Genomic DNA, 14,432 nt, shown 5'->3' on the forward strand with positions numbered 1-14,432 from the left:
CTATTTCCTGCAGACACGGTGCCTCTCGCCTGTGCCAGCTCCAGCACGGCCTCCTAGAGCGCTCGCCACCTCCCTGCCCCATCTCACCATCTATAGCGGGTTAAATAGTGTCTCCAAAAAATTCATGTCCAGGGCCGGCCCTGTGGCTTGGTGGTTAAGTGCGCGCTCTGCGATGCTGGTGGCCCGGGTTCGGATCCCGGGTGCGCATCGAGGCACCACTTCTCCGTTCATCCTGAGGCCGAGTCCCACATACAGCAACTAGAAGGATGTGCAGCTACGACGTACAACTACCCACTGGGGCTTTGGGGGGAAAAAATAAAATAAATAAAATCTTTAAAAAAAAAAAAAAAAATTCATGTCCACCCAGAATCTCAGAATGTGACCTTATTTGGAAATAGGGTCTTTGCAGATGTAATTAATTAAGGATCTTGAGTTGAAATTATCCTGGATTTAGGGTGTATCCTAAATCCAATGGCTGATGTCATCATAAGAAGAGGAGAGGACACAGAGAGACACACAAGGGGGAAGAAGGCCACGTGAAGACAGAGGCAGAGATTGGAGTGACGCTGCCACACAGCAAGGAACACCTGGGGCCTCAGAAGTGGAGAGAGGCAAGGATTCTCCCCAGAGCCTTCAGAGGAAGCATGCTGACATCTTGATTTCAGACTCCTAGCCCCCAGAACTGTGAGGGAAGACATTCCTGTGGTTTTAAGCCCCCCCAGTTAGTGGTACTTTTTCACAGCAGCCTTGGGAACTAACACACCATCGCGCCCTGGTCCTTCCTGCTGCAGCAGCAATCAATGGCCAACCCCTGGCCAGAGCAATGCCAAGGCTGGGGCTGGTGCCCAGTGCCCTCTGCCAAGCCTGGGAGGAGTGCGGGGGGAGGGTGAGCTGTAACTTTCAAATGACCCCCCTCCATCCACACTCCCCTGCTGAGCAGCCCTGGGAGAAAACCAGGCATCTGCTCCCCCAGCCACCTACCATCAGCAACATGTCCAGAGCCCAGGGGGCCTTTCCCTCCTACTCCTGGCAACCAACCCTCACCCTGTCCTGTGGCTGGGGAATTTTCCATCCCAACCCCAAGTCAAAGTCATTAGCTTTAATCATTAACAGGGCGAGTGTTAATTAGCAGAGCAGGGTGACCATCCATGCTGATGAGGACACAGCTGGACATCAGGAACAGCTGCTCAGACAAGGGTGAGGAGGAGCAGGATCTGGCTGAAAAGGGGCACGGGGTGTCCTGCAGACACACACACCCCAATTCTGCAAGCTCTGAAATCCCCATTTCCTCATCCCTGCTTTTTCCAGAGTTAAGGAAGAAAACATTTGCTAAGATGAACTCGTCGCTACTCATGTCCATTTCTCAAGTGCTTAATGGGTGCCGGGCACTTTATGGACATTACCTCTTCCTACCCCTCACTATAATAATAGGGATACCTGTTAATCACAGGTGAGAAACCTGAGGCTCAGAGAAGTTAAGCAACTTGCCCAAGGTCACAGAGCTACTAAGTGGCAGAGCTGGGATTTGCACACAGGCAGACTGCTCCAGAGGCTGGATGTTTAACCACCATGATGGAAGGAGCTAGTATGGCTGGGGGTAGGGCGTATGAGCAGTCAGAGGTTATGGGGGTCTTCCTTTTTTTGCGATGCAATGCATTCTTGTACTTCCACTTTTGTAGTACACATCACTGATAATTCTTTGGTGAGCCCACCACCGCCCTGACCCCTGCTGGGCTGTAAGATGCCAGCGGACAGAGACTATCTGTTTTGTGCTCCACTCTATCCCCAGCACTGAGCATAATGCCTGGCACAAATGAATACCCGATAAATACTGATGGAAGAATAAATTCAACCTGTTAGAGAGCTGGGGATGGAAGGCGCTAGCTAGGGATTGGGTCTTCTGGACTGATGATGATCATAGGGTCAAAATGCATCTCAAGAGGTCCTCTGGTCCATGCCCCTGCTTCAGGTTCAACCATTGCCCTGCCATAGCCACCGAATCTGGTTTCTTGGGAAAAACATCGGCATGGGTTCTAGTCCTTGGGAGAACTGCTTCCATTCTCTTGGCCTCAGTTTCCCCTCTCTGGCTCAAGGAGGTTGGATTGGCTGATCTTTAAGTCTCTTCCACCTCTAGCAGTTTGCGGTTTGAGAAGAGGGAAAGTACTTTGGAAATGAGCATCCCGTCTGTTTGCATCACCAGCTCTGGCCCCATTCCCAAGAGTGCCAGATGCGGGGGGGTGTGCACCCGAGCCTGGCAGAATTGCAACGATGGGCTTTTTCACAGGCAAACCAGGACTTACAGTTGGAGGAGGCTGGGCCTTCCACATCATCCCCGGAGAGGCCACATGTCTACTCCAGTGGGGCTGCTGGGCTCACAAGAAGCTCTGGAAAATTCTCTCACAGAGGCCTTCTAGATGGGCTTTGGAGCCCCAGGGTACACACAGTCTCACTGCAGGCTACCCACACCTCTGTTCCAGATCAAGTTCTGCCCCCCACCTGGCCTCCCTCCTTCTTCACAAGACTTGGCCCCTAAAGACTCTCAGTCATTTCCAGAAGAGCAAAGCCACCCTGGAGGACAAAGATTCACTCCCCAGTGAGGATTTTCAGAGCATATGCCACAAGCTCTGAGATGCTTCCAAAAGAGTTTCCAGAAATGTTTGAGAAACTGCGGCAAATTAGTATGAGCATATGGCGACCCCACTTGGATGGGGTCATTGCTCCTTTGGGTGTATAAAATCCGTCTCTAGCCTCACCTCCTCAGAGCTGTGTGTGAAAAAGCATGCATGCATCGTGTATTCAACAAGCCTCAATGGCCAGGCAGGGAGAAATGCAAAGGTAGAGGTAAGGCCCCTGCCTCCTGGGTTCCAACCCTGGTTCTGAGACTTCCTGGCTATGTGGCTGGAACACACTTAACTCAGAATGACAAATATTAGAACAGGGAGGCCTGTCCCATGGCATAGCGGTTGAGTCCGTGCGCTCCGCTGCGGCGGCCCGGGGTTCAGATCCCAGGTGAGCACCGACGCACTGCTTGTCAAGCCATGCTGTGGCGGCGTCCCATATAAAGTGGAGAAAGATGGGCACGGATGTTAGCTCAGGGCCAGTCTTCCTCAGCAAAAAGAGGAGGATTGGCAACAGATGTTAGCTCAGGGCTAATCTTCCTCACAAAAAAAAAAAAATATATTAGAAGAGCAAGAAACCTGAAGGGTCACATGGTCCCCCTCATTTTACAGACGAGGAAACTGAGACCAGTGTGCAGGGGAGGAGTGATTGCCCACAGCAGTCCAGAGACTTGGGAGCAGAGGGAGAAACTGCACTCTGACCTCCCAAATCCCAACCCAGGCAGCCCATCCCAGCATCACCTCTCTACACGACCCTGCCCTTGAAAAGTAAAATAAAGATCGTAATACCTGCCTTCCCTCCTGGTTGGTGGAGAGGATTAGTGAATTAATGCATGAGAAGGTTAGGGAGGGTGAGGAGGAGAGATAAATAGAAGCGGAAAGTGCTGAGAGTGACAAAGAGCAGCCCCATCAACCCAGAGTCAGCTCCCAGAGTAGAGGCGGGCTGGCAGGAGCTGGTAAGCGACTGCATCACCAAGTCACATCCCTGTAACCTTAAATATTTCATAGCCCCAGAATTGCACCACGTGGAACAGCTTCTGCTCCTCTGGCCAGGCTGTGACTGCAGCAGGGACGTGAACACTTGCACACAAGCACACTTTACATAGACACATGCAGGCCAGGGGAAGGGGCCGGGACAGGGCCGGCTCCAACTCTTACCCATTGGAGAAAGGGTCCCAAGAGCAGGTGTCAGGCCCTTGCACTCCCCAGCCCTGTGTGTGAGCAACCCCTGCCTTCTTCCACCCACGAGCCCAACAGACACTCACAGTCACTCACCCAGCTCTGGGCATAAAAAAGGTCAAAATGACACACACACACCTTCACAGACAGACCCTCTCCAGCTCACGCGGGGACCCCAGCACCAAAGGCTGCAGCCAGTCCCCCTGCACCTCCCGCTACCCACCAACGCTTCGCCCACCTGCCCCGGCCTCCTCCTCCCGAAGCCGGTACCAGGAGCTGGTTCTCCTCCCTCTCCCAGCTCTCTCCTCCTCTGCCTCCACCCCAGCACCAGCTGCTCCAGGACCCCTCTTCCCACGCAGCGCCCCACCAGCTGTCTCTCCAAAGCCCGAGCTCTCTGGGCCCCTCTCCTGACCTGGAGCTTTGGAGGCAACAGGGTTGAGAATCTGGAGCTTGAGAAGGTGACATGAAGGATGGGTGTGAGGCTTCGGGAGGAATTTCCAGGACCAGACGGAAGTGTGAGGGAAAGAGGGACCAGGAAAGAGGCCTAGCGAACTGAATGACTCGGGTGGGGGGCGGTGGGGTCTTCTGAGAGCCTGGAGAGGTGTCTCGCCTCACTCTGCTGTGCTGCCAGGAGATAACAAGACGGTAATACAAGCAGTGATCAATCAAGGGAGCACTTCTCTGCGCCGGGTCCTTACCTCATGCGATGCTCAACACTGCCAGGCAGAGACGCTCCTGCCCACTTTACAAATGAGGAAACCGAGGCTCTGTGAGAGGAGTCTGAGCCCCCGAGACGGGGGGTGGGATTCCCGGCTTCATGTTCCAGGGTGCTGGTGGAATGGGGCAGGGGTGGACGGGTCACCTATGCACAGGACCCTTGGGACCCTGCTCTTTGGTTAGGGGGTGGGTGAGGGAGACGAAGCCTGGGCAAGGCCTGGGCCCTAATGGGCCCTGCGTCCCGCACCCCATCCTCATCCTCTCGGCTTCAGTGCCTTCACATCTCTCCCTCCACTGTCACTTGAGGGGGGGCCGTTTCAGGGGAGGGGCTGGGAAACCCAACCAGCTATTTTCCAGGTTGGCCCTGCTACATCAAAGAGAGCAAAGGGACCCTGCAGGTGCAGGCTGGGTGTAGGGGGTCATTTCTAGGGTCCAAGTGACAGCAAAACAGGAGCCAGTTAACGTGCAAATAGAGGTCTGGCTGGCCCACTGGGTCCCTATCACCACAGCCTTGCCCTGAGAAAACTGAGCCAGGCCTGGCATGTGTAAAGAGATATGGCTGGGTGGAGGGCAGGGGAGGTTATTTTGGGAGGTAAGAGGGGAAGGGGCCATGTGAAATCCAGGCCAGGGAAGGGCTGCCCAGGAGAGGAGGCAAATGAGGGTTGAGGCTGACTCCTTAGAGGAGAGGACAATCATAGAGTCCCCAGAGAACCAGGCATTAACCTGTATGGAACTTGCCAGTTGCTTAAGGCTAAAGAAACAGATCTCTGGCCCTGGCCCCTGCCCAGCCCCTCCTCCAGAACTCCCTGTCCCTTCTCCTCCCTACTCCCAGTCCTGCCCTCCCCAGTGCCCTAGCACCTCCCCTTCCTCTATTCACACCACCACCACCACCACCCCCGCATGGTGCACACCAGCTTCTATGACTATCCTATCTCCCTCACTCCCTAGTAATGACTGACACCTTGGTCCTACACCAAATTAGTAAGTCCTTCACATAGTCTAACCTCCATCCCTTCAGTTACAGCAGATCAGTTTCATTATTCTGCCAATAGTGGAATTGGAAACCAACCTCATCTGTAAACAAGCCACAGCACCAAAGGAGTTTCGCTCTCCAGCATTCTCCCTTTGCAGCCTTTCACCTGCTTTCCGAGCCTCACAATTTAGCAAGCAGAAAGAGAAACCTATTTCACAAGCATTAGTGGCTCTCCACCTCCATTACTCCGTCTGCTGAGTCCCACATGGTCCTCTCTCCCTGAGCCCTCCACCCACTGCCATCAGCACTTCAAGAGAGAGGCTGTGGCCTCTGGAGACCCTCTAAGGTCTTCAGTTCCCCCTCCCTGCCACAGAGTGGGTTCAGGACCGGAGCCCAGACCCCAGCAACCTCTTCAAGTTTTCACCTCCGCTCTAGTGTTTCCCCCTCAAGGGAAAGTCCCTCTCCACGTCTAATCTTAGTCCCTCCTGCTGTATGCCTAAATCCCTTTTTTTCTTTTCTCTAGGAGACAAATCTTCCTTGCGTTTGCTGCCTTCTCTCCGACTCGCCAACCCGCCCCCGCTTAGACAAGTTCTTGTGGCCGCTCGCCAGCCCCGCTCCCCGCCCAGAACTCGGAGGATTCCTGGACACTCCCGGGCTGTCACTACGACCGGATCGACACACCCTCGTCGCCCGCCCGCCGCGGGGCGGTGACCCCGCAGCCGGTGGGGCGGCCACGACGGGGTTAAGGCTCGGGAGGGGGAGGGGGAGGGGGAGGGGGAGGGGGAGGGCGCCGGGCGGGGCGGGGGCCGAGCCAATCGGCGGCGCCGAGGCCCCGGGGCCGCGAGCTGGGAGCGCGGAGCCGGGAGCCGGGAGCCGAGCGCGCCGGGCTGGGGCCGGGGCCGGAGCGGAGCGAGGAGGAGCGCGCCCGGCCCAGCCCCGCGTCCCGCCGCTTCCCCCCAGCCATGGAGCAGGATAGCAGCCCCCGGAAGATCCAGTTCACGGTCCCGCTGCTGGAGCCGCACCTTGACCCCGAGGCGGCGGAGCAGGTGCGGAGCAGGGCGGGGCGGCGGGGGACGAGGCACCGCTGGACAGTGGGATCCGGGGTCCCGGCTGGGTCCTCCCGGAGCAGTGCACCCCGGCGAGGGCGACCGCACCCAGTCGGGGGGTCTTCTACCCCCTCCCCCACCGTCGGAGCCCCGTCTCCCAGTCGGCTTCCTCGAGACGGACTGAAGGACGAGCGCCTCCACGCGAAGCCTGTCCCCGCGAGAGTCGCTCTCTGGCTCCCCAGCCCTGGGGGAGGGGGCCTGCCTGAGGACACGACCCCTCCCGCTTCGCCAGTCTTGCATCCCCGCCCAGGCAACCCCGCCAGAGTTTCCGGGCTGGGTGGGGGCGCTGAAGGGTCGGGGCAGCGGTGCGGGAGGGGCTAGGGGAGAGGGTGGGTCATGGAGGGAGCCTGATGCTGTCGGAGTTGAAAGAAGAGAAATAGCCCTCCCAGTCCTCTCCTAACTGGGGGCGACCCTGCGGGAGTCCAGAGAGTGAGAACCAGAAGGGGCTGAGGAAACCGGAGAGGGCTGGGGCTCTGGGGAGGGGCTGGTCGGGTCTGCAGGCCGAGACTCCCTTCTTCTGCAAGTCTGGACACGTGGATCCTTATTCCCAACTCCTGCCCTTTGGAGCGGGGAGTAGGGGTGGCATGGAGAGAATGGCGCGCGGAAGCCAGACGCAGGCGCTCTCTAGGGTTGGGGTCCACGCTGAGCCACACGCAGGGGAGAAGCATTGTGCTGGCCTTGGCTCAAGGGGTGGGAGTCCAGGGCCCTGGCCCAGCCTCCTGGCCTGGCCTATTTTTAGCTCGCAGCAGCCTGGCAGAGGTGGCAGTGTATGAGTGTGTGAGCGAGTGTGTGTCTCAGGGAGAGTGAGCATGTGTGGAGAGGGTGACCACCCGTGGTCGTTACTACCGCCCATTTGCAAATATTTGCTCTTGTGCTCATTGCTCCATTTCTTTTTGTATTCTTTGTCCATTTGCCTAGACATCCCTGTTCCTAAAGAATATCCATGTCCCACAAGGTCAGTTCTCTATTTCCCCCAACCAGCTGCCAGGGCTCTGGCTGGGCCCCCCCACCTGAAACAACTCTGTGACCTCTTGGGATGGGCTGGAGAGAATGTTCTTTCTGTTACTCCAGCTGTTTGGCAGAAGGAGGTCTGGATGTGAAGGGAAAGGGGAGGCACACCCTCTCCCTGTAACTTCAGCTCCCCAGAGTGTGGACAGGGGTGAGGTACCTGGGTCTCCATCCTCTCCCAGGCCTGGAGGGAGCAGCATCTAAGGTGTGACAGTAGGAGGGACTGGGTGAGACCTCAAACCTCCTGAGGATGAGGACAGTGGAGAGCCACTAGCATGGAGAGCGTTCCCTTGGGGTCAGGAAAAAGGCTGTTATGCCTGGAGGCAGGGAACTGGCTAACAGAACCTCAGATCCAGGAAAAAGGGCCCAAGAGTGTGGGCTGTGGGGGTGAGGGATGAGGTTCCAAGCAGAACTTCCACTGGCACAAACAGGTCTCACCGCCTGACACTGCATCTGTTTGGTGTCAGAGGAGGCAGGAATAGGTGTGGGTTGGGAAGAGGAGGGGCTAGGCCAGCTGGTTCAGGGGTCTAGGGGACAGGAGAGGAAGATGAGGCTGTGCTAAAGAGCCAGAGGGAAAAGGCTGGGACTTGGGCCTGTTTTTCTCTAGTCTTTAGAAATATGTGTCTACTAGGCCTGAAATTCTACCTGCAGTCTAACCTCAGTCCCTCTTGCTATGTTACCCAAGTGTATAGGCAAAAACCTCGAGGCTTGGCAGGAGCTTGTAACCCAGACTGACACAGGAGGGCAGAAGGGGTTGAAGCTCTGAGTTATGGAGCACGGAGTGGCCGAGGATGGCGGGGAGCCCACAACTGCCAGGTCCTTGGCATGACTGATTTGGGAATACATCAGAGGCGAAGTCACCAGTGTCCTTACGAACTAGATACAAGAAAAAGAAGAAACCATCTACTCGTTTCCTAGTAGTTAGGTGCCTGGGAGGTGCTTCAGGAAGTCTGACTTTCCTCTCTCCCGCTGTAGGACATCACAATTCTCAGGGACTCTGAGTGCTTAGAAATCTTGTCCAAGGCAAGGAAATTGGATAAGGAAGGGACCTGTCCAAGATCACAGAGCCCCGCTGCTCTCTCAAAGGCCCTTTCTGTCATACTTGAGTCTCCTTCTCAGGTTCCCAACTCCCAGGAATGCCTACCCCACCCTCTCCCTGTCTCCTCCGCTCTTCTACAGCCAGCCCCCTCCCCCAGGGCAGGAAAGAAACAGAGAGGAGTCGTCTCCTAGGAAAAGGACGGCCCCCTCCCCATGTACATGAAGCACACAAGCCCGCCTGCTGGCACCCAGCACGTTCGTACCAGGAATCACCAGAGACGGACCCACAGCTAATGTTTGTGCAGTGCATGCATGAATGTGCGCGCACACGCACACACACACACACACACACACACACACACAGGACTGGTACTGCCAGGACCTTGAAATGTCACCAAAAACAGATGCCACTGGATTCTCCTCAGAAAACAGAGCCCTACCCCCAACGCACCCCCATTCTATGCATCCCATTTCTTCTTTGGGGAGAGTCCCCCTCTCAGATTAACACTGTCCCTTTCTGGGCATAGAGAAGGGCAGGCGTCTTACCATCCCAACCCACAATGGTAATGATACTAAATAATGGACACACCAAGACAGCAATTTGATCGTTCAGGTCCCCACCCTACTCCTCTCGACCCTGGAAATTTTAGCTCCTTTCCCAGCCCCAAGAGCCTTCCCTCCTCTCCTGTGCCCTGGAGGGAGCTGCAGGGACTCCAACCCCACGGTTCCCCTCACTCCCAAGCCTCTAAACACTCCAGAGAAAGGGGAAAAAACTACATGTCCCAAGAGTCCTTGGACTGACTTCAACAATAATCAACTTTATTGGCAGCACGACAAAAAACAGCAGCAGAAAAAGGGGCTCAGAAGCCCAGCCGTCAATCAGCTCTTGTGTGTTAATTTCTTAAAAGGGAACTCAGAGAGCCCAGGATAAGATTTTGCAGCTAAGCTTTAGGGCTCCTCCTCATATCATATTTACCACGACAAGGATTTCCCAGACCTTATTTCCTGACAAATCAGAAAGTCAGTGTGTCCAAGGACAGGGAGGACATGAGGGAGTGAGGGGCACGGGCCAGGGGGACGCACATTCAGAGCCACCTTCTCTGTGTTGTCCTCCTGGGCTGCGTGGAGACAGAGGGGTGCTCTCTGCAGGGGCTGGCCCACAAAAGGTTAATGTGTGTTTGAGGGGTGGGCTGGGCGGTGGAGAGAAGAGCCTATGTCCTCTCAGGTTATTTCTGACCATTGATCGAGGATGGACGGAAGGACAGCAGGCCAGAGATCGATGCATTAGAGCAGATTTAGCTGCGGAGATGGAGAGCTGGGGCCAGGGCTGGGGGAGATGCTGAGACAGACCAGGGGGGTGGTGGGGCAGGGAGTAGGGGTGGTCTTTTGGGTCCCAGAGGAGAGGGATGGGCACAAGAATGTTCACCGTGGGACAGCAGGTTCCATGTAACGTGGCATTTCTTAAGGTGTGTTAAGTGGGTGGCCTGGGTTATGTTGCTGAGTGGTGCTGGGTAGGGCTTTGACACTTCCACGTGTACTTTTCCTCTTCCTTCAGATTCGGAGGCGCCGCCCCACCCCTGCCACCCTCGTGCTGACCAGTGACCAGTCATCCCCAGGTACCCCCAGGGATGGGTTGCCGAAGGGAGTAGGGCTGCTGAAGAAGCTGGGTCCCAGTGAGAGAAGGGGGGTGCTGGATGGAAGAAGGGCAGATCTGAGGAGTCAGAGCGTCCTCCATCCCAGGGGCAGGAAAGTGATGGCTGGATTAGTAGGAGGATTTCCTTTGCTTTGGAAAGATGGAGCAGTGCTGGGGAGGGGAGGGAGACCACTGGTTCCTAAGCCCCTCAGGAATTAGGGTGGTCAACCGAGTGCTGGTTGCTGCGGCAACAGCCTCCCAGGTTTCTCCAGCAACTGAGATGCTGCTGCCCCCACCTACAGAGGCAGTGACGGCTGTGAGGGGGAGGGACCGCCTCCATCAGCTATCTTCATGCCCCCAGAGGGGAAGGGGAAGGTTGGAAACAGCTCAGGGAGCAGCTGGCATTCTGGTCACCAGTGTCCCATCAGGGTCTGGGGAGAGAACAAGGTCTCAGAGAATGTCAGGGAGCTTGACAGGAGAGTGGAAGAGAGGTGGTCATGCTACTAAGCTAGACTGGAATGCAGGATGCCTGAGTCTCCAGCTGTCCTCCAGCTACTAAAAATGATGGTACCTTCCCGACCCTGCACGGGATCGTTTTGCGATTCTTTAGCCGGTGTTCCCTCCCATGTAGGGTTGGTTCTGGACCTGGAATGGAGGGAATGGTTGGCAGGAAAAAGAGATATGTATATTTCAGAGGGAGGAAAAGAGCAAAAGGAGCACAGATCCTGCCTTTGGGAGCCTCCAGGTCTGAGGCAAGGATGTAGATGCAGACGGACCACAGAGTCAAGGAGAGGACTAAAGGCAGGGAGAGGCCCAGCCAGCAGAGCAGGAGGGAGCTGGAGCGAGGAGGCCTAGGGCGGCCACCAGGGCCAACTTCCTAGGGGCAGATGTGAGGGACAGAGCGGGAAGGAGCTGATTGCAGAGGCTCCTCCCCGTGGGAAGTCAGCTCTGCTGGGACCCCCTGGATTTCCCATCCTCATCGCTTTCTCCTTTCCCTGTTCCCCTCAGAGATAGATGAAGACCGGATCCCCAACCCGCTTCTCAAGGTGAGCTGGCCTCTCCGCTCAGCCCAGCCGAGAAAACCCGCAGACTCATTAGGGGGTTATTCCTCAGAGCCCCCATCTGTAGGACCTTTCGACTCCCTCTTCCCTGCACCCCGACAATGTGCATGGGTGGACACACACCCCCTCACATCCCCCACACATAGTCCCCTTGCTCACCACTGGGGGGGTGCTGGGGAAGCAGAATTTTCTTCCCCCACTTTCTGCAGCCCACACCCACCCCCCATCTCCAATCCAAGAGCATGGCAAGGCAGATGAGGCCAGCCAGAAGGGCTGGCACCCACCTGTGCTCTGTGTCCTTCACAGTCCACTGTGGCCATGTCTCCGCGGCAACGGAAGAAAGTGACAAGGACCACGCCCACAATGAAAGGTTCGGAAGACCGGTCACATCCCTTCCTTCCCCTCTCTGCCTGAGGCAGAGCAGTAGACCTATGACTCTTTTGGAAGGAATTCTTGGGAAATGATTAAATCTGCCTCTATTAAAGTGGAGTTGTTGCTAGAAAAACCGGGGCTGAATTCCGGCTCTGCCACCGACCAGCGGGGTGGCCTTGGAGAACCTGCTTACCGTACTGAGCCGTGACTGCTGCCTCACTCTGGCAGTTACATTAAATAAAATACGTGAACTCACAGAGAAATGAGTTCACGGCACCTAGAAGGTACACAGATATTTCTTGACTCTAACTTGAGTCTTTTCTCCTGTCCCCAGTGAAGACCACTTATCCCAGCAAGTTAGGAGGATCTTTTGTTCCTAAAGGCTCTTCCTCAGCCCTCCTTTACCTTTGAAGGAAGTACGTTTTATTGTCTAGCTTTAGTCCCTCCCATTGCCTAGTGAATGTCCCTCCTTGCTCAGATCTCCAGGGGCAGGAAAATCCAACCACACAGCAATGTGTGGTGAGTCTTCTGGGGGCTGTTGAACTTGAGACTGGGTAGTCGTGTCCAATGTCCTCCCCCTTTCTCTGTGCCCCCAGAGCTCCAGATGATGGTTGAACATCACCTGGGGCAACAGGAGCAGGGAGAGGAGCCTGAGGGAGCTGCTGAGAGCACAGGGACCCAGGAGTCCTGCCCACCTGGGATCACAGATGCAGAAGCGGAGTCAAGGCCGGGCACCTCTGGGAAAGCACCAAGTACGTTCAGGCTGGCGAGGGACCAGCCTGGGAGGAGACAAGCCTCACCCACGTGCTAGGGTCCAGTAGTAGCCAGAAAGTGTCTGGAGGATTGGGATCTATTTGCATGTATTTGCATCTCTTCACCTTTCCTTACTGAATGACACCAGCCCCTCCCACCATAATGGGAACAGCACCATCGGGCTGGAATGCTGGCTCTGCCCCTTTACAGCCAGAGGCTTGAGCAACTTACTTAACCTCCGTCTATAAAATGATAATGATGGTGCCTATTTCACTGGGTTGTTTATGAAAATTCAATGAGACTGGTTCTTAGCCCAGCAGCTGAAACATACAAAGCATGCAACAAATGGAAGCCACTGGTGGTGCTGTTAATACACGTCCACAGTCCCTTATCCCAGATGCATTCCAGAATTCAGAATTCTCCCAATTGTATGACGGTGACACAGTATATATGCTATACATTTCGTAATACTCTCAGCAGAGCGCCCTGTAATCAAACACATTAATATTTCTGCAGTGAGAAGCCGGCCCCGTGGCTTAGCGGTTAAGTGCGTGCGCTCCGCTGCTGGCGGCCTGGGTTCAGATCCCAGGCGCGCACCGACACACCACTTGTCAGGCCATGCTGTGGCGGCATCCCACATAACGTGGAGGAAGATCAGCACAGATATTAGCTCAGGGCCAGTCTTCCTCAGCAAAAAGAGGAGGATTGGCAATGGATGTTTGCTCAGGGCTGATCTTCCTCACAAAAAAAAAATATATATATATATTTCTGCAGTGAAATGAATGCTCCCACCAAGGGGGATAAATAGACTATAAATTGCCTCATATCAGTTCAGGTCAGGTTTAGCCACGCATTGAGATTGTACCCAAATTTTTTAACCTTTTTTAGGGGTTTTTTTTTTAGATTTCTGGTTGCAGATAAAAAAAAATTAGTGAACCTCTACTAGTAACTGTGATCAGAGGAAACTCGGTGGGTCCTGCCCGACTGCCCCCATCTTGGTCTTAGGCTCCTCTCAGGGGTCATTGGAGTATAGGATGGGGTAAGAGAAGCAGCTCCCTCTCTCCAGCCCTCATGAATACACCTCTCCCTCCCACCATCCATTTCCCTCCTTAGAGCCTGCAGAATCCACCCCGAAAACTCAGGAGAGGGGCATTGAGAAACCCAGCACAGAGAAACCCTCAACCCATATACCACCACTGGATTCCCAGGGAGCCAACTCGGTAAGACCCAGGGCTGGGCTGCCCGCTCTCCGGGAGAGCAGGCTGTGTGGAGAGAGCCAGGTCTGAGATCTGCAGTCAGGGAAAAGGGGGACAAAAGACCAGCTCCCGTCACTGAAGGGCTGTTCTCTATGGAGACTAGAGGACTTGCATCTCCTCTGACAGACAAAGGGAGAGAAATGGGATTAAGCTGCAGCAGGAGGGATTGAGGTTAGACTGTGTTAGGACTTCTGGCTCTGGGAATGGGTGATGGAAGTAGACCATAGATCTTCTGATAAAAGGCATTTGGAACCCAGAGGGAGATCCTCACCTGTCTAGGCTGGGCGTGCAGCAGTCCTGCCCGGAGTGGAGTCATTGATGGAATGACCCAGGGAGCTTTCATTTACAGTCTTCCCGCACAGACTGGACAAGGGGACGGGACTGGGTCAGGCATCAGAAGTTAGATGCTCGACTAACGGATGGTTGGGCAGACCAGCAGGGGAGGGGACACGAGGACCCCCGGCCTCCCACTCACCCTGTCTTTCTGCGCCTCCCCTCCCCTCAACAGGTCTGAGAGTGAAGGAGGTACCCTGGAATCAAGACTGCAGTTGGGAATGCATGGACACTGGATTTGTTTCTTATTTCTTCACTTTTGGGGAAAATCTCTTGTTTTTAAAAAGTGATAAATTTGATGTTAGGTCCTTGGCATTTTCCTTCTTTCCCGACTTGGAGAATCGTCTCTCCCTCCCCTCTCATCCTGCCGTCTCTACAGCCGCCT

At 55.2% G+C, this 14,432-nt stretch overlaps 1 protein-coding gene across 1 annotated transcript; it reads left to right on the forward strand.

Moving 5' to 3' along the window:
- Positions 1–6,368: 6,368 nt before the first annotated feature.
- Positions 6,369–14,355, forward strand: PPP1R1A (protein phosphatase 1 regulatory inhibitor subunit 1A). The gene is made up of 7 exons (XM_004429165.3): positions 6,369–6,533; positions 10,195–10,255; positions 11,281–11,318; positions 11,640–11,703; positions 12,302–12,457; positions 13,572–13,678; positions 14,223–14,355. Exons 1-7 carry the CDS (start codon positions 6,450–6,452, stop codon positions 14,226–14,228), a joined length of 516 nt encoding a protein of 171 aa, XP_004429222.1. The 5' UTR covers positions 6,369–6,449; the 3' UTR covers positions 14,229–14,355.
- The last annotated feature ends 77 nt before the right edge of the window (positions 14,356–14,432 follow it).

The sequence above is a fragment of the Ceratotherium simum genome, chromosome 17 (genome assembly GCF_057802395.1).
Source record: "Ceratotherium simum simum isolate JZ-2026a chromosome 17, ASM5780239v1, whole genome shotgun sequence".
Lineage (NCBI taxonomy): Eukaryota > Metazoa > Chordata > Mammalia > Perissodactyla > Rhinocerotidae > Ceratotherium > Ceratotherium simum.